This window comes from Portunus trituberculatus, chromosome 47 (assembly GCF_017591435.1).
Source record: "Portunus trituberculatus isolate SZX2019 chromosome 47, ASM1759143v1, whole genome shotgun sequence".
In the NCBI taxonomy this organism is placed as follows: Eukaryota; Metazoa; Arthropoda; class Malacostraca; order Decapoda; family Portunidae; genus Portunus; species Portunus trituberculatus.
Window position 1 is genome coordinate 773,164 of NC_059301.1, and position 27,261 is coordinate 800,424.

Sequence of the window (27,261 nt, forward strand, 5' to 3'; positions counted from 1 at the left end):
GGGAAAAAAATAATGAAAGGTCAGAAGAGGAAAAAAAGGCATTTTTTTGGAAAATTCTAGGAGACAGGATAAGGAAATGGTATATAAAAGAGAAGGAAGGGGAAAAGTGGAACAAGTTTAACTAAAAGTGATAAAGGCAAGAAACTAAAAATGATGTATATGAACATAAATGGGGTTTTATCAAGTAAATTAGAATTAAGAGATTATATAAAGAAAAAAGAACCGGATATTGTATGCTTGGCTGAAACAAAACTAAATGAGACAATCAAAATAGACTTGGATAATAGGTATAATGTATGGAGGAGAGACAGAGGTGGTAAAGGATTAGGAGGAGTCATGATAATGTCAAGGAAGGAGATGGTGGTAAACCAAGTGGAATGTGGGGAAGGAAAAGCAGAAGTACTGTATATTAAGATGCATATTAATAAAAAGAGCTAACAATCATTGTAACATATGTGCCACCAAAAACAAATTCATGGACCAATCAAGAATATAAAGACATGATAGATGATACAATAAGGAGTCTAACGAGAATCATTAAGGAAAGGAAAAAAGTTATATTAGTAGGAGATTTCAACTGTAAAAAAGTGGACTGGGAAAATTGATGAAGTACATGAGACTTACTGTAAGTTAGTTGAAATGTGCTTGTAATTTTGCGAAGCAAATCACGTCTGCTGAAGGAAGCTTTCACATGAGATACGCCACGTCACCCCACGCCGCCAGACTTTAAAGTGTACGACAATTCACATGATCAAAATTTTCTTCACCAATACTGTGGTTAGTGTTGTTCATTTCACGTCACTTCATACAATTATGGGTGGGAGAAGAGGGCATGTGAAAGTTTCCTTCAGCAGTCGTGATTTGCTTCGTAAAATTAAAAGCACATTTCAACTAACCTACGGTAAGTCTTGTGTACTTCATCAATTTTACTACAGCAAATCACTTTTCTGCTGAAGTACGCTTTCCCATGAGGTTTTAAAGCCATGTGGATGTCATACCTTAATATTGCTATTTTTCATATTTCTTCTTTATTATGTTAAGAATCTGTGCTTTTAGCTGGTTAAATAAAACTTTGAATAACATCTAATGTTTATTGAGAAATTATAAACTGATGACACCCAAACTACTTTATGGCACCTTCAACAATTAACTAACTATTCTAATACTGCTTCTTGGAAGGGATCAGTATCTTGGGTTATGGTTTTATCATAATATTTGGCAAATGTTGCCTCCCTAGCCCAGCCACCCTTTGCCATGATGTGGGCAACTGGAACTGCCATTGCCTTGGCCTTTGATGCTGCAGCTGGGCAAACACTTCCGGCAGTAAATGTTATTGTATCCACACCAGACATGTGAAGGACTGACTTGATCCACCTAGAAATTGTGTCTTTAGAGGCATTTTTATGTGGTATAATGAAACTAATGAGCAATTTGCTCTCATCTTCAACATTACTTCTTATATGCTTAGTTCTACTGATATACATTTTCAAAGTTTCAAATACTGTACACACAAATTTTTATCCTTTTCATAAGCTTTCACACAGATAACAGTAGATCTGGATTTGACACGAAAATCGCCACGTTGCAGTAACGTACCCAAAGCCGGAGAACGGACCTTAAATTTCAAACCTCGAAATCTCGGCTCCTAGCCAACATGAATCTATGAAAATCACTGTGAAGCAAGCTAACTGTGTTTAATTCAATGCCTGAAAGCGATATCTAAATCCATACAACCGTGTCATTGTACTGCTCAGTTATACGAGTCAAACACGAGAATTTATATAGGTAGTACCAGGTGGATGTTTACATACAACTTTAAGCTTACAGCTGTATTTCAAACACAAAATGCAAATTTTGTTTCACTTATAAATTATTTTACATGATTTTGGCTGTCCACTTGCTCATCTCTTCTTCACACCTGTGAGTTTACGCCTCTTGTCATCATTCTGTGACCGTGTGTTATCTCTTGTGGCAACACCAGTTTTGCGTTTGGCGTGGACATCACTGTTGGTGTCTTATTATCCCACCCCTTATATATGTCACAGATGTTGCACTAGCGTACTCTATATAATTTCATTAACAAAAATGCAACTTTCTTTTAGGAAGACTATTTACAAAGCGCGTAGGCGGGCTTTATTTATTTTTTTTTACATCATTAACGCAAAGAAATATATCGCAGTAGTCACTATCAGTCACTGCCTAGGCATTGTTTCCTACCATTCTAGTCACTATTAATCTTTCATCGGTTTGTTGCAGTCATGTTAGTAATCAGGTGAGTTTAACACTTAACAGCACTCCACAGTACACTTCCACGTCACAGTGATGTCAATAACATGTCACTGTTCTTCACCAGTGTCACTATCTTTTCCCAAACTGACTATCTATATGGCACCAGATGTCATAACTGCAGTCACTGCCACCAGTTGCACGCATCTCGGATTACGTCCCAGTTACAGCCTCTCACTCTGCCATTTTGTGTGACCTCTCATTATATTTCACTGTAGTGTTTCACATTGTACGCCTCAAGTCACCACTAGCAGTTCTTCTCCACTGTACCACTGACTTAACTCCGCATACAACACTCGGCATCACCCTACACACGTCATGGTTGGATACACCACTCACAATGTTAAATATGTGTGCATTACACCACTCACAATGTTCACTCCTTATTCACCTCACTGTACTTCATTAATCACTGACCAGTGACATCACTAGCGACTGCATCACACACGCGCATAATAACATTTTCATGTGAGCCTCGACACAAGCTCTTCACACTTTCACTGTAAATCCATTGTTGGATAAAACTCTTTCAACAGTATTCACATTTCACTGTTTCATTGTCTCCACAGATATGTCAAAATGCCTGAACATGCAGGTAACAATTATAACCCCTCACTCTTGGCTGCAGTGGTATCCCTAGCACGACTGACTTACTGAGTGACTTGAGTGGCTGTCCGTTGGCTAAACCGTTGGCCATCTCGCTGCTCGCCTGAGATTTTAAAATGACTCATTCGCAGTAGACATGGGTGTATACAACTTGCCACCAATATGTACATAATAATAATAATAGTAATAATAATAATAATAATGTTTCCTCCAGGTAGAGGTCAGCCGAGCCCTTAATGTGGTGCACCTCACAGCCTCCACAAATGCACACGCCTTCCCACTGCTGCGGTATTTAGTAATGATTAGTATTTCCGTAAAAAAATGCACCTTATACTGTATAAGACTACAAAATTATAACTTTAACTGTCAGCTGCCGCGTACTACCAGTCGACCGCTTTGGGTACGTTACTGCAGTGGCAGCACGGCTCTGCAGTTCCGTGTCAAATCCAGATCTACTGTTATATGTGGCTTTCACTTTGATAAACTGAACATTGAAATTTGGTCTGTACTGCTTAATATTGCCTGCTAACCACATACATACAAAGTCCTTGCCTATGATGATATCCTTTTAAAGTAACAAGTGTAGAGTTTGCAGTCTGACTGCTTGCGTAAGTGCCAACAACATAACTAATTTCAAAGTTAAATCTTTCAAGGAAAGAGAATGTAAAGGGCTCATGCCTCTTAATTTTTCTAAAACTGGCTTGACATCCCAAGTTTCAATATACCTGGGTTTAGCTGGGCGTAGATTGAATACTCCCTTTAGCAACCTGACGACGAGAGGGTGGTCCCCTGCCCTGCGGCCATCCACCACTATCCCTAGTGAGGAGAGAGCTGCCCTTGCAGTGTTGATACACTCATACCCGACACCTCTGCGAAAAGTTTCAGATAAGAAATTGATGATTTGTTCTATAGTGGGAGTAAAAGGATCAACTTCCCATTGACTACAAAATTGTGTCCATCTTTTAATTAAGATCAGTCTGTATTGCTTTTCTGTTCCTAGTTTCCAGGACGCCATGATGAGTTCTGTACCTGCTTCAGAAATTCCTCGCTCTCGCATTCTTTCCCTGACAGTAGACAGGCCATCAACATTGTGTGTTTCATGATGGGATGCTCTTCTGATGACAGAGGCAGCCTTAATACGTTCTTCTTCCTCGTTATGAGGCGAGGTTCCCTGATGACCATTCTCACTAACATTTCCATCCAGGGCTGGGATGTCCATAGTGGCACAACCATCCATCCTTTTGCCTTTTCTGCCCGCACCTTCTGAAGACACCTGGCAATCAAGGAAAAGGGTGGAAACATATAAATCAAATCAAACTGTGCCCAGTTTATTGAGAATGCATCAAAATGTTCAGCTTCAGGGTCTGGTTTCCATGAACAAAACCTTTTCACCTGTTTGTTAAGTCTGGATGGAAATAAATCAATGCTTGGTAGTCCAAAAATTTTGCAGATATCCCCAAAAATGTTTTCATCCAGTTTTCACTCATGTTCATCATTAAATTTGCGAGATGCTGTATCAGCCAAGAAGTTTGCTTTACCTGGTATGTGAGAACATATAATCCATGCTTTGTGCTCTACACACCATTCCCATATGTTAATGCAGATATCATTACAGATCTCAGATTTTATGCCACCTATTTCATTAACATAGTTCACTGCTGTGGTGTTGTCACAAAATATTTTTATGTTCTTCCCCTGAATTTTTTGTTCAAATGATTTCAGAGAAAAAAGGATGGCTTTGAGTTTCAGTGCATTAATATGTAATTCTCTCTCTTCTGGCAACCACCTGCCATTTGCTGTTTGGTGGTTAAGGTAGCAGCCCCGACCTAAGTTTGAAGCATCAGTGTACATCTCAATTTCAGTACTTGCCCTGAAAATTTTCCTATTTTCACCTGCCACATGATTTACCCACCAGTTCAAATCTGTTTTCATTTCTTCTATAATTTCCATCCATTTCTCAAAGTTGCCTTTTTCTTTTGCTAAAGCTGCAATTTTTGCCCTTTCTAACTTTTTGTAATGTAACTTACCTATTTCAACTGCTGGGATTGCAGCAACCAAAATGCCTATTACTCTAGCAACTTCCCTGATTTTGTCTTTCTTTTTGTTCATTAATTGTTTACAACTATTCACAAGGCTAATTATTCTGCACTCTGGCAGCGTAACTGTCATGGTCTCTGAGTTGATGATATTACCCAAATATTCAATTCTTTTGGTGGGCTGTAACACAGACTTTTCTTCATTGATGCAGAAACCCATTTTGCTTAAGACCTGTATTGTGCTTTGAATGCATTCCTTGCAACCTAACCATGAACTGCTGCACATGAGTGTCATCAATAAAGCTGGTGATAGTGTATCCCTTCTCTCTCAACTTAGCAAAGATGGGCTTCATTAACTTAGTAAACAGCCGAGGGCTATCAGAAATACTATTGGGAAGGCATGTGAACTGGTAAATTTTCCCCTGCCATTTAAAACCAAGATATTTTTGTTGCTCATCTGCTATTTTCACTGAATAGTATGCATGCATTAAATCAACTGAAGCCATGTAGTCATTATTATTGATGAGCCTAATTGCTTGCTCAAAGTTTTTCCATCTTAAAATGTTTATATGTAATATGCTTGTTTAGCTTCTCTAAATTAAGGACCATTCTATATTCTCCATTCTTTTTCTTCCTCAGAAAAATAGGGATATAATCTGCTCATTCTGTCTATGAATTTCTGTGATCACTTTAAGCTCTAGCAATTTAGTAATTTCTTGAGATGAAATTCTTTGTTCTTCAATGCTAAACACATATTCAATTTCTTTATGAAATAAATGTTCAATGTTGTTTACATCAATATCAAGCTGACAATTTGCAACAATATCTAAAATAAATGGATCACTTGTGATCTTATGCCATTCATGCACAAACTTATGAAGTCTACCTGCTTCAAATTTGTGGCTTACCTGAGTTATTGCCGGGGATTGCTGTGTCCCCGGCCTTGGGCGTTTTTTGGCTCATTTTCTTGCCTGGAGAAGGACTGCCTTGTGAAGCCAGCCCTGCGGTGCCTGTAGGGACGGAATCTGGATGAGAAGCCCCTATAAGGATTTCTCCCAAAAAATCCTCTTGCTTTTGTCCCACTGAACTTGCCAGTGGCAGATTTCCATGATGAGAAAGACGTCTTTGGCGCAATCTTGTTCCTGAGCTTTTCATACTCCTCAATCTGTCTTGCTGACTGCTAGACATTGTCACTGAACAGATACCGCATCATGGGTACCTTATCTGAACACAAGTGAGTGTATTTGGGATTAATTTCCCGCTTGATGATGAATCGCCTGGCCAAATTATTACGGTGGTTGGCATTCCCAAGTAACGCAAGAGCTCCATTTATCATACCCACTTCCTTGCCAACCCCTGTGTGACCTTCATCTTGTGCAATTTTGTCTAGAGCAGTGAGAGACTTTATGATGATAGTGGCAGCCATCAGAATGTTCTTGCTGACCTCTTTCATACGAGAATCAGTCTTTTATGCTTCAATCTTGAGAGCATCAAAGATCTGTGCATTGCAGACAACAGGGGTTAGCGCATGGCAGTTGCCGTGCCTCTTGGTAACCTCATCCTCCACAATCTGCTTGTATTCTACTTCATGCATGCCGTGGTCAAATAGATAATTCACCATATCAGCCACTGACAGCTCCATATCTTCCGAAATGTCTTCCAAAGGCCCTTATGTTTTTGCACTATGCAGGAGTTCGCTGCCAATGTGTATATATATATATATATATATATATATATATATATATATATATATATATATATATATATATATATATATATATATATATATATATATATATATATATATATATATATATATATATATATATATATATATATATATATATATATATATATATATATATATATATATATATATATATATATATATATATATATATATATATATATATATATATATATATATATATATATATATATATATATATATATATATATATATATATATATATATATATATATATATATATATATATATATATATATATATATATATATATATATATATATATATATATATATATATATATATATATATATATATATATATATATATATATATATATATATATATATATATATATATATATATATATATATATATATATATATATATATATATATATATATATATATATATATATATATATATATATATATATATATATATATATATATATATATATATATATATATATATATATATATATATATATATATATATATATATATATATATATATATATATATATATATATATATATATATATATATATATATATATATATATATATATATATATATATATATATATATATATATATATATATATATATATATATATATATATATATATATATATATATATATATATATATATATATATATATATATATATATATATATATATATATATATATATATATATATATATATATATATATATATATATATATATATATATATATATATATATATATATATATATATATATATATATATATATATATATATATATATATATATATATATATATATATATATATATATATATATATATATATATATATATATATATATATATATATATATATATATATATATATATATATATATATATATATATATATATATATATATATATATATATATATATATATATATATATATATATATATATATATATATATATATATATATATATATATATATATATATATATATATATATATATATATATATATATATATATATATATATATATATATATATATATATATATATATATATATATATATATATATATATATATATATATATATATATATATATATATATATATATATATATATATATATATATATATATATATATATATATATATATATATATATATATATATATATATATATATATATATATATATATATATATATATATATATATATATATATATATATATATATATATATATATATATATATATATATATATATATATATATATATATATATATATATATATATATATATATAGATAGATAGATAGATAGATATATACAGTATATATATATATATATGTGTGTGTGTGTGTGTGTATACATACATACAGTGATGACTCAATACTCAAATTTATTCGTTCCAAGTGGCTGTTCAAGTATCAAAAAGTTTGACTATCAATACCTAAATATCAGGTAATTCATTCTAATCTTAGCAAAACCTCAGGTTTATGAGAATTTCAATGTAATTCCTTTGATTTATTTTGATTTATACATACTGTAAGTGAAGGTTGGTGATGGATAATGTAGAAGAAGAGGAGGGGACAGGTGTGGGGAGGAGGAGGAGGGAGGTCATTGAAGGACAAGTCACCATCCATGGAAACATCTGGTGTGATTCCTGTGAACCTACTAGTGGAGGGATATGGCTCACTAACACTTGCACTTTCACTAGATTCCTTATTTCCACCATTAATAAGCCTCTTTGGTGCTATTGTAAATTTCTAAATGAAAATCCACCGACAATGCAGAACAAAGTTGTTTCCCTCAGAACTGCTGCTGGGGATGAGCACCGGTATCCAGTATACCGGAATACTACAATTTTTTTTTACCAGTAATACGTTATCAGAACTTGACAATGGCAGCATTGGGGAGGGAGAGGCCAGAGTAACTGCACTTATGTTTTATAGACGGTATTGGTGAACTGATACACCGGCAAATCGTCCAGCTTGATGTTTTGCCAGTGAATGAAATGGACGATTCACTGGTGTCGATGAACTGGCACACCGCCAAGCTGTCTTTAAACCACTACCACAACACCAATTTCTGCTGCACAATGCACATAACACTTCATAACTATAGCATGTCCCCAGGACAGACTGTCCTCTCATTAGTAACCCAAAATGTCTTGACACCTCCCTCAACTTTTTCTACATTAACTTCAGCAACATTCGCAGTCTTATATCTAATTTTCAATCTCTGGAACACAACCTCTCCTCTACTTAACCTCATCTTTTCCTCACTGAAACACAGCTGTCAGAGGCAACTGACAGTAGCCCTTTCTCTGTTCCCTCCTACTTTCTCTATTCTCATTTTCATTCTAAAGCTGGATGTTGCATCTATGTATGCAAGGACTTAACTTGCTCATGTGCCCACGCTCTTGAGTCATCCAAGTTTTCCACCATCTGGCTTCAACTCAACAGTCACTCTCAAACTAAATTTATCTGTGCTGTGTATCTCTCCCCTAATTCCTTTGACTATAGTAAATTCTTTGACTATTTAACTTCCAAAATGGAGCACATTTTGTCCTTCTACCCTTTCGAGGAGATCTCCATCCTTGGAGATTTCAATGTTCACCACCAGCTTTGGCTTTCCTCTCCCTTCAACTTTGCTATCCTCCATGACCTAGAGCAGTCAAAATTCAACTGAAACAAGCCAAAGTAACAGTACAGAACAGAAATAAAGATGCTATGGATGCATGCATAGAGAAGCTTAATGACATGGGATGATCTTGATCTTGATGCTATAGGTGTTTCAAGATATCTCCTGAGCCAGGCCTTTATATCAGCAACTCCTGTAAGTACAGGTAACTCTTGATTTACGCAATAGATGCTTTCCAAGAGGCATCACGTATATCAAAATTCGCATAAAACAAACTTGTAATTCTCATAAACAATAGATAATAGGGGAAATGCAGGATGTGGTCCAAAAATATTTGTACAAAATACTCTTATTTATTTGGCTAAATTAACATGTTTTTATCATTTATCATTCTAAATACTAGAAGTGTATTTAAAGTAAAGGGAAAAGCAAGAAATAATAAGAGAAAGCAAAAAATAATAAGAGAAAACAACAAAACAAAGAATACATAAACACAACACTCACTGCGTCACTGCCTTCACCACTCACATCACAGTCAGTCACCATCTTCCTCTGAGCTTTTCCACTTTATCAAAACTTCACTTATCAAAAATAACCCCACAGTATAAAAGTAAACACTAGTAAAAAAATAAACGCAGGACGCCAATCCCTTCACCACTCACAAACATTTTTACTACGACGGCCTCATATGTTTACCCTAACGGCCCCATGTTTACCATGATGACCCCACACCAAATTTTAGGTTATTGTCCTCTTATTTCTTTCATTATGTTAACACATTAACTGCGGATGACAACTCAGCGTTCATGAGATAGTGTTTTGTAGTATGGAGCGTTAAAAACCATAACGTATTGGTACACCATTGTACCCTCTGCATATAGCGCATATATGTATAAAGGGTGTAACATGATTTTCTATTAATATTGAAAGAGGGGAGAGAACATGCATTTCTAAGCAGAAAAAGTTATATACACATATGCATTTTAAGGTTTTGTTTACCCGTAAGATGATTTTAAAATTTCTGAGATCATGGAAATGATCTCAAAAGAGGTGCGAAACCTCCCTCTTAAAATAAATCAAGTTGTAGCTTTGAAGATGAAAATACAGAAACAGGCAGAGAGTTGCAGAGTTTACCAGAGAAAGGAATGAATAATTGAGAGTACTGGTTAAGTCTTGCATTAGAGTTGAACAGAATAGGGATAAGAGGAAGAAGAAAGCTTTGTGCAGCGAGGCTGCAGGAGGAGGGAAGGTATGCGGTTAGCAAGATCAGTAGAGCAGTTAGCATGAAAATAGCAATAATAGATAGAAAGAGATGCAACATTTCAGCGGTGAGAAAGACAGTCAGTCAGAGGAGGGAAGTTGGTGAGACTGTGGTAGTATATAAAATTCATTCTCTTGCCAAACATTTCTAATCTCTTATCTCCTTTTTAAGGTATGTTAATTGTGATTAGAATTACTTGTGTAGTTTCATGAGAATTAACTTAAATAGTGGAGAGTTTTCATGTGCCTGTTATACAATAATTGCTGCACTGTACATTGTTATCCTTAGAATAAGCTAGCCTCCCTATATACCTACTGATACAGATAGACTGAAGTACACAAATATTCTAGTTTTCTTCTTGCCAGAGGACAAACAAAAGTAATATACTCAGAGAAATTAAAGATCAAGCCATTCTATGTGGGAAATGCTCTGTGTTGAAATGATTTCAATGTCATGATTTAGAAGTTATAGGAAATATAAATGTAAATACCTGAGGGTAAGTGGCTGTACTATCCTTCCCAACAATGTCCAACTTGTGATGAGAGTTATGTTTGGTATTGACATTGGCAACAGCAGCATTGTGTGATTTAAGTCTTTCTTCAAACAAATTCCTCTGAAGATTGTCCTGTTCAGCGAATTCAGAGAATTGAAGATGATTGTATGAAATTAATTTCATACAATCATCAAAATTTCAAAACCATTCACCAATGACAGTGCATCTATGAATTGTATGTGATCAGAGATAAGAGTCTAAGATGTCTATGGAAACTTAAAGATCTGTGAAATGTTGAGTTTTGAAAATATACAATCTTCAGCAATGTCTATGGGAAGTTGTTTCTTTCAATTTATGTCAAAGTTATAGTGTTTATGTAATTAGAGAATAAGAAAATTGCTAAATGGCTTAATTTTTTATTCAATATACTACTGGTGGTGCACTGTAACCTATTTTGAAAGAAATTCTTAATTAAAGGCCTACATAACTTGTTAAGAAGCTTAAATGAATAAGCACCTTTTTATTTATTTGTTTATTTATTTATTCATTTTTTTTATTTATTTATTTATTTATTTATTTATTTTTATTTATTTATTTATTTTATTTTATTTATTTATTTATTTTATTTTATTTTATTTTATTTATTTATTTTTTTTTTTTGTCTTGCAGAAAGTGATGAAATGAAGAGGAAAATGTATAGCAGCATTTTGATTGTCGGAGGAGGAGCAAAATTCAAAAACATTGGAAAATGGCTGCAAAGTAGATTAGCTCTGCAAATTCCTGTTGCTTACAGACCAGGTAAGAAACTTTGTTGCATGATTATTTTTAGATTTAGAAAATTAGGTATTATCTTATTCTTTCACCAGTCTCAATATGATTTTTGTTTTTGCATATACCAATAATAATAGATTATTGCCTAAAGCCTCATTCCTACAGCAAAGTTACAGCTATGTCTGTGTAACAGCACAGAGAAGCAGAAACAAAAGAAATGCTCAGGCTGCCCCTCTCTCTCTCTCTCTCTCTCTCTCTCTCTCTCTCTCTCTCTCTCTCTCTCTCTCTCTCTCTCTCTCTCTCTTACCTTTCACTTTTATCAAGTGCTGAGTTGCCTTCATTTGATTCTCTATTGTCACAGGGACTACATGTCTATGTAACAGATAAGTGTTTGCCCTAGTTCTATTTCTGTTTTTTCCCTTAGTTTATGCAACTACAGGGAGCTTTGTGTATATATAGTCACATATGAGTAGAGTAGTAGCTGCGGTGGCGAGTGGACGTGTTGTGTGTGCGCTCCGTTTTTGGCTGTGGTTTTTATAGTTAGCGAGTGGTGTTTGTGCTTGGTGTCTGTGTGTGGTGCTTTTGAGTGTTAGTGAAGTGAAAGTGTGTACTGCAAGTGTTAGATTAGAGTGAAATAGTGGTTAGAATCAGTGTTTGTGAGTTAAAAGTATTTTGGTAGAGTGAGGAGACTAGGCTTCTAACTGTCAAGTTGACCTTGAAAGAGGATTAGTTGACCTCACTTAGGGCCCCCCCCACCACCGCAGTTCCCCCACCCTGCCGTCACCAAGTATTTTTATTTGTTTGCGAGTTAACAGATTGTAAATTAGTAAGGCGGTAGCTACTGAGGTATATCAGAGTGTGATTGAGTGCATGAAAGAGTGTTGAGATGGGATTGGGAGAGTTTGTTGTGTGTGAGATGTGTGGGCATGACAGGAAGGTCGTTGACTTTTCTGAGTGTATGGTGTGTAGGCTCAAGAGCGAGAATTTAGTTCTTTCTCTTGAGCACCGAGAATTGCGAGAGGAAATGAGAAAGCTAAGTGAGGGGAAAAGTGCGAACGAAGTTCTCATCTTTGAGTTGAAGGAGGAGGTTAAGAGGCTTGGGGAGACAGTGGAAAAAATTAGGCAGGAGATCAGTGTCAGGCCGAAGGTTGGACCTTCTGAGGGCGACAGGGTGGCTTGGCCCTCTGTCGGGAAGAGCAGAGTGGGGAAGAGGGAGCAGGCGAGCCAGACTGGGAAAGATAGTAGTCAGGATGGGCAGAGATGGCAGGTTGCGAGGGGAAGGAAAGCGGAGGCAGTTAGAGAGGATAGGACTAAACCTGTTGAGTGTGAAAATAGGTTCGGTTTGTTGGAGGGGGAGGGGGAGAGTGAGAGTGAGAGTAGAGTGAATGAAGTGGTTGTGGTGAGTGAAAGGAGAATAATAATAATAATAATATTGTTTATTCCATGAAACATGGTTATTCATTTGATCATACACAAGTACAAGTAAAATAAGAAAGCAAATGTAGCTACATCATCAACTTAGCGTAAGGCCATAATGCTAAAATGATGAGATAAAATCTACGAGAAATACTATAAAATACTATAAAATAATACCTAAAATAAAGTTAAAACTAAAATAAGACTAGAAACAAAATTAAAATATTGGAGAAATGTTAAAATGTGAAATCTAGCTAGATAGTGTAAAAAATAAATACAAATGTGGAGACCTAATTCAACACATTTAACAGTAGATTTCTAAGACTAGATTTGAAACTGTGTAGGCTTCCGGAGGTGGTAATATAGTGAGGGAGCTCATTCCATAACTTGGGCCCACACACCGTAGTGGCCCTGGCACCAGTGTCTGTTTTAGTTCTTTTTATATACAGGTTATTTCCTTGTCTTGTTGTGATGGTTGTATTATCTCTATCTGTGGGAAGGTTCAGGTACCAGTCTGGGTATAGTCCATTCATTGATTTATACACTGTAGTACACTTCTCTAAATAATATTTGTCTTTCACAGTCAGCCACTCTAGTTCTTTTATGATAGGAGTCACGTGGTCATATTTTCTTGCACCTCCAGTTACAACTTTAGCAGCAAAGTTCTGTAGTTTTTGTACAGTATGAATGAAAGTTTTGTTGGTAGAACCCCAGATACAAATACAATAATTAATGAGGCTAAGCACTAAAGACTGTACAATAACTTTACGAGTGGGTTTGTCAAAGTTCTCACTAACTCTGTTTATAAACATTAATGTTCCCATTATTTTAGTATTTAATTCTGCAATGTGCACATCAAATAACATGTATTTGTCAAAATAGACACCCAAATTTTTTACATGCGTAGTCGGGTATATATGTACTCCATTACAATTTATAGAAATGTCAGGGGGAACATGGGCTAACAGTTGCCTATTTCCAATGAAAATGCATTGCGTTTTTTGTTATTTAATAATAGACCATTTGTTAGGAAATAAAGTTCTATATTTCGCAATGCATTTTCAGTGTTGGAGATGAGCTCATCAAAATTTTCGACAGTATCAGCTTCGAGGAATTGGGTGTCATCCGCGCATTGTATCAAAGATGTCTCGACTTTCTCATTAAGATCATTGACGTATATAGAAAATAAAATTGGGCCGAGAATTGAGCCTTGTGGAACCCCATAACGTACGTTTTCTTTCTTAGATATTGTATTATTTAAGCGAAAGGATTGTGATCTATCTTGAATATAATTTGCAAACCAAAAATTGTCAATATTAAGCTTAGTGCACTTATTTAATAAATTATCGTGGCTGATACTGTCAAAGGCTTTTGATAGGTCACATAAAGTCAATACAGAGATTTTCTTTGAGTCCATATTATCATAAATTTTATCTGTAACGACAGTAAGAGCAGTTTCTGTAGACAGTCTAGGACGGAACCCGTGCTGCGTATTAGACAAGAGTTTATTAGTTTCCAAATAATGCGAGAGCTGGCTAGCAACTACTTTTTCAAGAATTTTAGAAAGAATGGGTAAAAGAGAAATAGGTCTGTAATTATTAAAATCATTAGTATCACCACTTTTAAAGAGTGGAACTACCACATCATGTTTTCAAGTAGTAGGAAAGATACCTGTGACAATGGAAGTGTTAACAATGCAAGTTAGATAGAATGCGATAACAGACAATGAGTCTTTTACGAAAGTTAAAGGAATACCATCAGAGCCTACTGAGCTTGTGTCTTTAAGTCCCTTTATAGTAAGAATTATAGTGTCAGTGTCAACAGGTTGCGGTCTAAAATTATTGTCACCATCAAGGGTATTAGTCATATCATTAAAAAAAAACATCACATTTTCACCATGGAGCGTCTCTTGAGTTTTTTCATAAGTATTTCTTCCAACATCTGCAAAGTGTTTATTAAAATCGTTAGCTTTAGTAATTTCATTATCAAAGTTGCAATTACTGGCATTGTGTTTAGAATTGGGGATTATTTCTCTTATTGTTTTCCATGTCTTTGCAACATTACCTTTATTTTCATTAAGTTTATTACTGTAGTACGTGTTTTTACTTTCATCAATGAGAGTCTTGATTTGCTTCTTCTCTCGCTTATACTGATCCTGAAGGGCAGCGTTTTGTCTGTCAAATCTAAGCTTTTTTCGAGTTTCATTTTTAAGTTTTATGATCTCCTGTAGATGATCCGTCATCCATGGTGCAAATGGTCGTTTAATTTCTTTCGTTACATAGGGAGCACAATCGTCCAAACATTTAATAAAATTAGAAGTAAAAATCTCAACCTGCCTATTGACATCGTCTGTGTATAAAATTTTATTAAAATGTTCCCTACTTTCAAGTATTTTAAAGCAAAAATCTTCTTTCGTATATTTACCGAGGTGGCGGAAGGTTTTAATCATTGGCAGCCTCTTAGGTTTGTTAAAGTCAACAGTTATGCAGACGAGGTCGTGGTCTGCTACCTCCTGTGGGACAACGTCACAGATGAGCACAGAACTAGGCTTATTGGTGATGATAAGATCTAATAGTGTCGAGGACGTATGGGTAATTCTAGTCGGTTTGTTGACCAACTGCGTTAATTTGCTGGCTTTTATAAGCCTAGACATTTTATTATCCTTATCCAGTAAATTGTCATTAAAATCGCCTAAAACATATAATGCCTTATTTTTTAAAACAATCATTTTAAAAATGTCTTGTATATAGTTAAAAGAGGTACTAGGGGCCTTAGGGTGTCTGTAGACACACCCTACAATGATAGATGGTAATCTCCGACATTGTACTGTCACCCATAAGTCCTCAACTCCCTCCTGTCTCGGAGCATTAAGATTAATCACATTAGTCGTTAAAATATCCTTCACGTAAATACATACACCACCACCGCGTCCACCATCACGACGGATAATCTTATAACCTGGTAACTTGACAAAATCATCCGTAGAATTGGGAGCGAGCCACGATTCACTTACACATAGTACATCAGTATTTCTTTCTTCTACTAACAGTCTTATTACATCCATGTTTCCCAACAGTGACTGAGCGTTTACGTGTTCAATTTTCAAAAAATTTCCTTTGGTTTCTACAGCGGCTATAACTTCTTTGCCGTTGTCCTATGGTGTGTAATATTGACACAGGCGGCTCTTGTGCCCTAGGCGCCTGCAAATGCCACACGACAATTTGTGATCGAACCTACAATTTACTTGTACATGATTAAATTCTCCACAATTGTAACATCCAACTTTACCGTTTTGAAGTCTGTTGTTGTGCACTGTGTCTCTAAACGCGTCTATATGTCCTCCATTATCGTATTGGTAACGCTGGGAAACATTTATGGTTGAATAGTGTTCACGTTCCCGGCGTACTGAAGGTGTATGGCTTGGTGGTGAGTTTTCCCCATATCGACCCCTCCTGCCTGAGGGGTGAACAAGGGAACGATTGTGGGCTGCAGCATAGCTGTGGGAGCTACGCTCGCTTCTCCTTTAATTTTCGTTAGTCCACTGTTGTCTCATTGTTGTTCTTCCGGGAGCGTAGTGAGATGCGGCAGGTGCAGTTGGTGGGCAATGGGATGCAGGTCTGTGCGAGGTGAACGTAGTACGTTGAGAAGTACTTTGTGCGTAGGAGTTGTAGGTGCGTAAGACAGGCGAGTGGGTGGTTGTTGGGTTGGCAGGAATGCCAGCGCTCAGGGAAGGTAGTGGTGGGGCTGGTCTTGTGATGTCTTGGGCTTGGCCAGTGCTACGCCGCTCATTTGCTTGTATTGTAGATGCATGTGCTTTTCTTTAAATATCCCAATTATCACACAGCTTGAGTTGAGGACACTGTCTGCTGATTGTAGATAATATCTTTATGGCCCCCAGTCTGTTGAGCCAGAATTTTGAGTTCGTCCCCTTGTCAAAGCAGAGGTCGTCAAGTTCACCGGTGCCAAGTGTAAATATAGGGACGGTATCGATGACTGGTATACCGTTCGTATTGCTCCATGTGGCAAGATGGTCATTGAAGGATCTAATTTTTTCTTGAATTTCCTTCTGCGTAGAGTATAGTACGACTTGACATACATACACTTTCATTGTGTTGTTTTCTCCTTCAAATGACTTATGAAAGAACCCAAGATGGATATTTATGTAATTTTTCGCTGACCCAGCATTTGAGTAGGTCCATGTTGGCACCAGGGATGGCTTTCACGGAGCTGCTGTGATGTAGGTCGGAGTTGTAGATGGAGCGTAAGTTGGAGTCACCGAGGAGGAGGCAGGTGTCAGTGTGTTGGTTTCCTCCATTATCACACTGGTGATGTTCCAACTCAGTCACACGTTGTTGCAGTTGTTCGATCGTGTTATATGCTGCCTTCACTTCAGTATTTAACAAGTCTATCTCCATCTCTTTTGTTGCCAGATTCGACTTAATCATCTTAATTTCCCTCGCCATGTGCGTAAGACTCAGATCCTCAGACTCGGCGTTGTCCTCTTGATTGGCCGTGTTGTCCTGTGTAAGACTCAGATCCTCAGACTCGGCGTTGTCCTCGTGATTGGCCGCGGTGTCCCGCTGGTTTTGGGTGGAGCGTGTCGGTGTAACGTCGCTGTTTGATAAGGGGTGTGACTCCGTATCTCCGGACTCTGGCTGTAGCTTTACCAATATCATTTCTATTAACTGGTTTTTAGTTGTCCAGATATTTTTAATGCCTAGCTCACGGCATCGTTTCTGTAGATCGGACCTGAAATAGTTTTTATCGAGGAATTTCGTAGGGTGCATTAGAGTTGGCACTGTGTCGGGCGGTGTTGCCAGGTGGGGCGTTGCCACCTGTGCTGCTTGTTAAGGGGGTAGAGGAGAGGAGGAGGAGGGTTGTGCCTAGCACACTTCAGGTGTGTGTGGTGGGTGACTCTCAGGTTAGGTATTTAGATAGCACTTTCTGTGGGAAAGACAGGGATAGGAGGACGAACGTGTATATGCCTGGTGCAGGTGTGAAGGCAGTGAGTGAGGAGGTGCAGAAGAGGGTTGGGGGGATGGAGAGGGAGGGTGTAGTAGTTTTGCACGTAGGTGGGAACGATGTCAGAGCAGGTGGGTCGGAGGAGTTAGTGGCAAGATTTCGGGAAATGTTAGGCAAGATAAGGGAGAGTGGTAGGAGGTGTGTAGTGTCAGGAATCTTGCCTCGTGTGTATGTTAGCAGGAATGGTTGTCTAGAGCCATTGGTGTGAATGATCGGGTAAAAGGGATGTGTAAGGATGTGGGTGTCAGCTTTGTGGATGTATGGGATAGGTTCTATGGGCGAAGGGATTTGTATGCTAGGGATGGTGTGCATCTGAGTAGGAAGGGTGTGGATGTGCTGAGTGGATGTCTGGAGGGAGTTGGGATGGAGTGTAGGGGGTGAGGTAGCAAATGCATTCCAGAAGAAAGATGCTAGACATAAATTAGATAGGATAAACAGAGATAGTGAAAAGATTAGGAAAGATTTCCAGGTGCAAATAGGAGAGAATAAGATTAGGATTCCAAATAAGGAGACAGCATCTAGGAAGGTAGCAGGACTTAAATGTTTTTATGTAAATGCCAGGAGTCTTAGGAACAAGAAGGACGAGTTATCTAGTTATATAGTTGAGGAGGACTTAGATGTTGTATGTGTCACAGAGGCATGGGTAAATGAGGAAAAGTTTAGGAAAATAGGAAAGAATATGAAGTAGATGGATACATTATGTATTTACACCAGAGAATTGGTAGGATAGGTGGAGGAGTAGTTATTTATGTAAAAAATCCTTCATTTCCAGTCAGGTTAATGGTATTAAGGTAGATAACAGAGTAGAGTCCTTATGGCTGGATGTTAGAGTAAACAAAAGTAAGGTTATTAGAGTAGGAGCTTTTATAGACCACCTAACCAGTCAGCAGATGTAGACAACCTTATGGTAGATGAGATAAATAGGGGTGTACTAGTCAGACAATTATCTTAGGGATTTTAATCTTAAGTCAGTAAACTGGGAGAGGATGGTAGGAGATGCTAGTGAAAATAAGTTTATGGAAAGTTTTCAGGATAACTATTTAGTGCAGATGGTAGATAAACCTACTAGGGGGAGGAAGGTTTTAGACATAGTACTAACAAATATTGAGCATTGTTTAAAGGAAGTTGAGGTAGGAGAGACTTTAGCAAACAGTGACCATCATATAATTAGATTTATCATTAATTCCAGTAGGGATAATATAGTGAATAAGACTAGAGTCCCAAACTATCAGAAAGGCAATTATGGTAGGTTACGTCAGTTATTAGGAGAGGTAAACTGGGAAGATAGTTTTGGAAATAAAACTGCACAGGAGATGTGGGATATTTTTAAGGTTGTAGTAAAGGGTATAGTGATGCAGTGTATCCCTTACAAAGATATAAGGCAGAGAAACAGGAAGCCATTATGGTGGACTCATGAGATAGGTAGCCAGATCAGAGAGAAGAAGAGGGCATACAGAGAGTTGCAGAAAAGTGGGAAGATGTAGATTTGATTAGGTACAGACAGGTCAGAGATGATTTGAGTAAGGTTATAAAAAAAGTAAAAGGCAGGCAGAGATAAAACTAGCTAGAGCTGGGAGTAAAGATCCCAAAAATTATATAGTTATTACAAGGTCAGTGATAAAAGAAATAAGGATAGGATTGGACCACTCAGAAAAGATGGTGTAGTAGTGGATCAAAATGAAGACATAGTAGAATTATTGAATGAACAATTTTCTTCAGTATTTACTAGGAAAGAATAGGAAATCCTGTTACAAACAGTGCGACGAGTAGTTTAAGAGCTTTAGAAAATATTGATATAAAACCGGGAATTATTAGGAAATTTATTCTTGAACTAGACGATAGGAAAGCTAGTGGTCCTGATGAGCTACATGCCAGAGTACTTAGGGAGGGTGTAGACAGTATTTCTGAAGCACTTAAGTTAATCTTTGAAAGATCACTTAGGTTTGCTGAGATACCTCAGGACTGGAAGTTAGCTAATGTTACTCCAATATTTAAAAAGGTAGGAAGGATGATGCGAATAATTATAGACCGATCAGTTTAACTAGTATAGTATGTAAGATACTAGAGAAAATCATTAAGGGTAGTATTTGGGAGCATTTAAATGAGAATAGATTAATTAGAGATACCCAACATGGCTTTAGATCAGGGAGGTCCTGTCTTACAAATTTGCTCGATATCTTAGAATATATTACCAAGGAGTTAGATGATGGAAATAGCATAGATGTTATATATCTAGATTTTAGCAAGGCGTTTGATAAGGTACCGCATAGGAGGCTAGTGTACAAATTGAGACTACATGGGATAGGGGTAGGTTAGTTGATTGGATTAGTGAATGGCTTTCTGATAGGAAACAGAGAGTAGTATTAAATGGGGCAATGTCTGAGTGGAAGGAAGTGGTTAGTGGGGTACCCCAAGGATCAGTGCTAGGACCTCTTCTTTTCTTGGTGTACATTAACGATTTAGATATAGGAATTAGTAGCAAAGTATCAAAGTTTGCAGATGATACTAAGATAGCATGTGCAGTACAGGGTGAAAAGGACAATTACAGAATACAACGAGACCTGGACAGGCTGATAGCATGGGCAGACAGGTGGCAGATGGAGTTTAATTCTAAAAGTGTCAGGTTATGCATTTAGGTAAAGACAACACAAACTTTAACTATGAGATGGAGGGATGTTGGCTAGAGGCAGTAGAGGAAGGAAAGGATTTAGGAGTAGTGATAGACAGGACTATGAAATTTTCAAAGCAATGTTTAGAAGCAAGAAATAGGGCAAATAGGATCCTGGGTTTTATAAATAGAAATGTTAGTTATAAAAGTAAGGAAGTGGTGCGTAGCTTATATAATTCCTATGTTAGGCCCCATTTAGAGTATTGCATACAGGCCTGGTCACCCACTATAGGCAGGATATCAACATGTTAGAAGCAGTTCAGAGAAGAGCAACTAGGATGATACCAGCATTAAAGCACCTGGAGTATAGAGATAGATTAAAGGAATTAAACATGTTTTCATTTGAGAGGAGATGTATAAGAGGGATATGATAGAGTTATTTAAAATGTTCTCAGATACAAACTACATAGATGTGAGATCTTTCTTTACCTTAGAGGAGGGAAATAGGACTAGAAATCATGGCAGGAAGATTAGAAAGCAAGGCTGCAGGTTAGATATAAGAAAATATTTCTTTAGTCATAGGGTGGTAGACTTCTGGAATGCATTGCCAGAGACGGTTGTAAATAGCACTAGTTTGACAATGTTTAAAAACAGATTAGATAAGCACTTAAATTTATTAGACTTATAATTATGTATAGCACTGCATGATAGTTTTTATAAGAAATTTACTATAGTTAAACAAGACATGATCCCCATGTATGGGGACCACAAATTGTAGAGGATTTCGCTGCAGGACTTAGCCCTGTTAATGGGCCATATATTTAGAATTAGTATATAATGTATTGTGTACTTGTAAGTGTATCTTTAAGTACTGATGACGAGGTCGCTGTGCAACTGATACAGGATAACCTATTATTTATGTTATGTTATGTTATGTTATATGGAGTGCTTGTTCTGTCAGGCAATGATGTGTGATTTTAATGTGGATTTGTCCCATAACCAGTTTCAACAGCTTTTGGACAGTATTAGAGTCTGTATCAAGAGGAGGAAGGGCTCTTCCTGCTTCAGGAAGGAAGTGTAAGAATATGCCTTCCCCTGATTCCTGGCACCTGCAAGTGAGGGCATGTAAGATGGAGAGACTGGCTCTCCCTGGCTCTTCTTTCCCCTCCCAAGGTTCTCAGGTTTTCAGACACTGGCAACTCAGAAGGATTGTTCCTTGCCAGGAGCAAGTGGCAATCCTCTACTTGTCTCTGATGGTATATTATAGCTGCCTGGGAGGTCCATCATAGGATCGAGTTGGTACTGGCTGCCACTTCAGGGTATGGGTAGCTTCCTGGCTCCAGTTTAGTTATCATTCAGTCTCCGGAGGAGATTTAGCACTGTTTAATGTAGTGGAATCAGCAACAGCCAATCAGCTCTTGTGCCTGATGGCTTGCCTCCTTCCGAGGATATGGATGTCAGCATCAGCCATACAGCTCCCATGCCTGGGAGCTGTATGGCTCCTATCCAAGATAATAAGGATGGTATCTGACACATGACTCCTATTTCTGGCAGCCAGCCTTTTATACCCAGAACTTGATTAGGCCAAGGTAAGACTATTTCACTTTTTACAGTAATGGCATTTGGCAGCCTGCCCCTTACCCAGGGTATGGATGTTGGCAACAGCCACTTAGCTCCCATACCCAGCAGCCAGACTCCCATTTGGAATATTGAAGCTGGCATTCACCTCACAGCTCCTATGACCAGCAGCCAACCTCTCATTCCCATAAATGGATTAAACCAAGGCAAGACTGCTCCATCATTTAAGGTACTGGGGTTTGGCATTATCCAGACATATTCCATGAGCAGCCAGACTCATATCAGGAATGTTGAAGGTAGCTTCTGCCGTATGTCCCCATGCCAATTTAACCCCAGAAATGGATTAAGTTAAAATGAAATTATTTCCAGCATTTAAGGTGGCATTAGCTACACAGCACTCTTACCTGGCAGCCAAACTCTTATCCGAGATGTCGAGATTGTCCTATGGCAATCATGCCCAGCGCTGTGGTTTGGGCCATGGTAAGGTAGCTTCTGTGTAGGATGGCCTTCCAATTAGACAGGATAATTACATTGGTGCCAACCACTCAGCTCTCATGTTTGGCAGCCATCCTGGTATTCTGGGCAGCAGGATTGGCCATTGTCTCTCGGCTTCTATGCCAGGTGGCCAGCCCCCTACCTCAGTTGTGATTTGTGAGTATCATGAGGTGCCTGCCCCACAGGAAGTTGTTTTCCCTCTTTTTTTGACCTCATAGGCCTTATTAGGGCATTCCTTAAGTTACCCTCAACTGAGGCCCCTCCTCATCCCAATTTATGGTTGTGAAGAGGACTCTGGATGCTGTTTTACCCTCTCAGCCCAACTTGCACTCCCACAGTCACTTATGTCAAGCTGTGCATGAGGAAACCCAATGCAGGTCACCCAAGGAGCTTAAAGCCTCTCCTCTTTCTCTCTTCCTCTACATAATATTTACATTACCATTTCTCTCTCTCTCTCTCTCTCTCTCTCTCTCTCTCTCTCTCTCTCTCTCTCTCTCTTTTGTGTGTTACATCTTCATCCTTCATTTATTCTTCTTGCTTCCTGCTTCATTTTTTCATTCTTGTTACCTTCTTTCTTAAGTGTTTTATTTCTTCTTGATTCTTGGGTTACAACATGCCTCCCTCCTTATCATCATGTGTCCTCGTGCAACTAGTGACTTGCCTAGGAGTTCATTCCCTTATCCATGGATGTGGTACAGGGTGTGGATTTGGAAAACCTGCTCCATGCAGCCAGAATCAGGGGAGCCATAGGTGCAGCCCTTGCCCACCCACAATCACCAGGGTGACTCCAACAGCAAGCACTGTCCACAATTAGTTGTACCATTCAGATCCTGGGAGGTTAATGCTTTTATCTGGGACTACAGGCTATCACTGCATTGTATAGAGGTATATGTATTAATCCATAACTGCTGGGAAGACATATATTAGCAAAAATCGTAAGTTCAGAGTTTAGAGGTAGAGCCTATGTGGAGAAACAAAATATAACATTCAATTTGACCATTAACCCCTTTGCGCCGGATGTTGAAAAAGCCCGACTGTATGATATACAGTTGGTAGTGCCGCGCCCCCGAGTGAGGGAAACTCGTGCAAGCTTGTCGTACTTGTCGTCTTTGTATATTATGCTGCTATTTTTTAGTCACTATATCGCCTTCAAAGAGGAAATTGGACGCTTCTCTTCAGAGAAAAAGAGAGAGAGAGAGAGAGAGAGTGACATTTGCTAATATTTTAGATACAAGCGGGACGCATGTAGCTTATCTTTCGAGAGAAAGAGGGGGAGGGAGGGAAGGGAGAGGAAAACGAAGGAAGGGGAGAGAGAGAGATTAGAAAATTTGTTGTTTTTGTATTTGTGTGTGTGTGTGTGTGTGTGTGTGTGTGTGTGTGTGTGTGTGTGTGTGTGTGTGTGTGTGTGTGTGTATTTACCTAGTTGTAGTTTTACAGGGCCTGGGCTTTATGCTCGTGTGGCCCCGTCTCCATATCTACACTTATCCAATCTTACTTTAAAAGTATGCACACTCGTTGCAGACACTACTTCTTCATTTAAACTGTTCCACGTCTCAATACATCTTTGCAGGAAACTATATTTTTTAACATCTCTCAGACATCTTCCTTTTCTCAGCTTTTTACTATGCGATCTTGTGCTTCGAATGTCATATTCTTCTCTCAGGATCAGTTTCTCATTATCCACTTGGTCCATTCCGTTGATCAATTTAAAACTTGTATCAGGTCTCCTCTCCCCTTCTTTGTTCCGGGGTTGGTAGATCCATAGCCTTTAGTCTCTCCTCATATGTCATCCCTTCAAATTCTGGAACCATTCTTGTAGCCATTTTTTGTAGTCTCTCCAATTTCCTTATGTGTTTCTTTTTATAAGGGTCCACACTACTCCTGCATATTCCAATCTGGGTCTTATTAAAGTACTTATCAATTTCTTCATCATTTCTTTGTCCATGTGGTGAAATGCTACTCCAATATTCCTTAGCAAATTATGTGTTTCTCTAAAAATTCTATCAATATGGCTTACTGGTTGATTGTTTTCTTCCATCGTCACTCCTAAGTCCTTTTCCTTTTTTTACTTTCTCCAGTTCTACTCCATCTCCCATCTTATAGATTCCCACGGGTCGTCTTTCACTCTTTCCCATTTCCATGACATGGCTTTTGTTCACATTGAATTCCATTTCCCACTTTTTGCTCCATTCCCATATCTTATTTAGGTCTTCTTGCAGTATTTCACAATCTTCTTTTTGCTTTATAACTCTGCACAGTTTCGTATCATCTGCAAACAGATTTATGTAGCTGTTCACTTCTTCTGGCATGTCGTTAATATAAATAAGGAAAAGTATTGGTGCCAATACTGACCCTTGTGGCACTCCACTTTCTACTGCTTTCCACTTGGACTTCATATCTTTAACTACCATCCTTATTTCTCTCCCCCTCAAATAATTTTCTATCCATCTCAATGTGCATCCTTTTAAGCCACCCTTCTCCTCTAACTTCCATAGTAATCTTGCATGTGGCACTTTGTGTGTGCGTGAGTGTGTGTGTGTATTTACCTATTTGTATTTACATATTTGTGTATTACAGGGCCCGAGCTAAGCTCTCTGTGTCCTTTCTCCTTGTCCATTCCTGTCATATCTCTCTTTCATCTAATTGACACACACCGCGTCAACAACATGACTGCTCAGTTTATTCCACTTATCAATGCTACGATGCGGGAAACTGTATTTTCTCACGTCATTTAGACAGATGTCCTTTATTAGCTTTTTTCCATGTCCTCGGAGATGATTACTTGTGGTCACCTTTATTAACTCTCTATCCAGTATGTCAATCTTGTTCACCAATTTATACATAGTTATCATGTCTCCTCTTGTTCTTCTCTCTTCTCATGTGGTCAGCCCCAGCTTCCTCAGTCTTTCCTCATAGTCTAACTCCCTGAGTCCTGGTACCATCCTTGTTGCCAGCCTTTGTACCCTTTCTACTTTCTTCACATTTTTCTTCATATGCAGTGACCAGACACATGCTGCATATTCTAGCTGGGGTCTTATTAAGGTACATAATATCTTCTTCATCATTCCTTCATCTAGGTAGTGGAATGCAAGGCCAATATTTTGAAGCATGTTGTATGTTTTCCAAAAAATCTTGTTAATGTGTTTCTCCGGTGACAAAGTGTTTTGCACAGTTACTCCCAAGTCTTTCTCCTTATTGGTCTCTTTAATTTTTTCATCACCCAGCCTGTAATCCCAGTTTGGTCTGTATCTACTTCTTCCCATTTTCATAACATGGGTCTTGTCTATATTAAATTCTATCTGCCACTCTTTACTCCACTCATATATTTTATCAAGATCTTCCTGTAACTTGTTACAATCTTCCACATTCCTTACTCTCCTCATAATTTTAGTATCGTCCGCAAACATGTTCATATAACTGTCAATTCCTACTGGCATATCATTAACATAAATAAAAAACATGATGGGACCCAGCACTGACCCTTGTGGAACTCCACTGGTTACCTTCTTCCACTCGGACTTCCTTCCTCTCACCACTGTTCTCATTTCTCTTCCCATTAAGTAATTTTCCATCCATTTTGCTAGTTTATCATTTACTCCTCCAGTCATCTTTAATTTCCACATCAGTCTATTGTGTGCTACTTTATCAAAGGGCTTTCTCAAGTCCAGGTAGATAGCATCCACCCATCCCTCTCTATGTTGTAGTATGTCAGTCACTCTTGAATAAAAACATAATAAATTGGATACACACAATCTTCCTTTTCTGAAACCAAACTGCCTTTCACTCAGAATGTTTTCACTTTCTAGATACTCACTCCTCTTAGCTTTAATTACCTCTTCACATACCTTGCACAATATACTAGTCAACGATACTGGTCTATAATTTAGCGGTTCCATTCTACTACCATTCTTATATATAGGCACAATGTCAGCTCTTTTCCACTCTTTCGGGACTGACCCTGTTCGTATGGAGGTTTCCACAATATCAAATACGGGGTTCAACAATTGATCTTTACATTCTTTTAGCAACCTCCCAGATATGCCATCAGGCCCCATTGATTTATTAATATCCAGATTGCTTGTAATTTTCCTTACATCTTCCTTTGTAACCATGATGTCCTGCATTTGCTTTATTTCCATAGGCCTTCCTCCCATAAAATGCTCCTCCTTTGTAAACACTTTACAAAAGTTGTCGTTCAAAATTTCAGCTATATCTCCAGCATCTTCATATACTTCTTCCCCGTTTTTTACCTTTTCTATTGCCTCCTTTTATTTAGTTTTCCATTTATGAATT

At 37.4% G+C, this 27,261-nt stretch overlaps 1 protein-coding gene and 1 pseudogene across 1 annotated transcript in view; one reads left to right on the forward strand and one right to left on the reverse strand.

Annotated features, from left to right (window-relative positions):
* Positions 1-27,261, forward strand: part of LOC123520750 (actin-related protein 8-like) — a 133,024-nt gene that overhangs the window by 90,438 nt on the left and 15,325 nt on the right. The window contains exon 9 of the mRNA XM_045283313.1: positions 11,748-11,876. Coding sequence (XP_045139248.1) covers positions 11,748-11,876 — 129 coding nt within the window. The remainder of the gene's footprint in view (positions 1-11,747; positions 11,877-27,261) is intronic.
* On the reverse strand, positions 754-6,619 carry LOC123520850 (annotated as a pseudogene).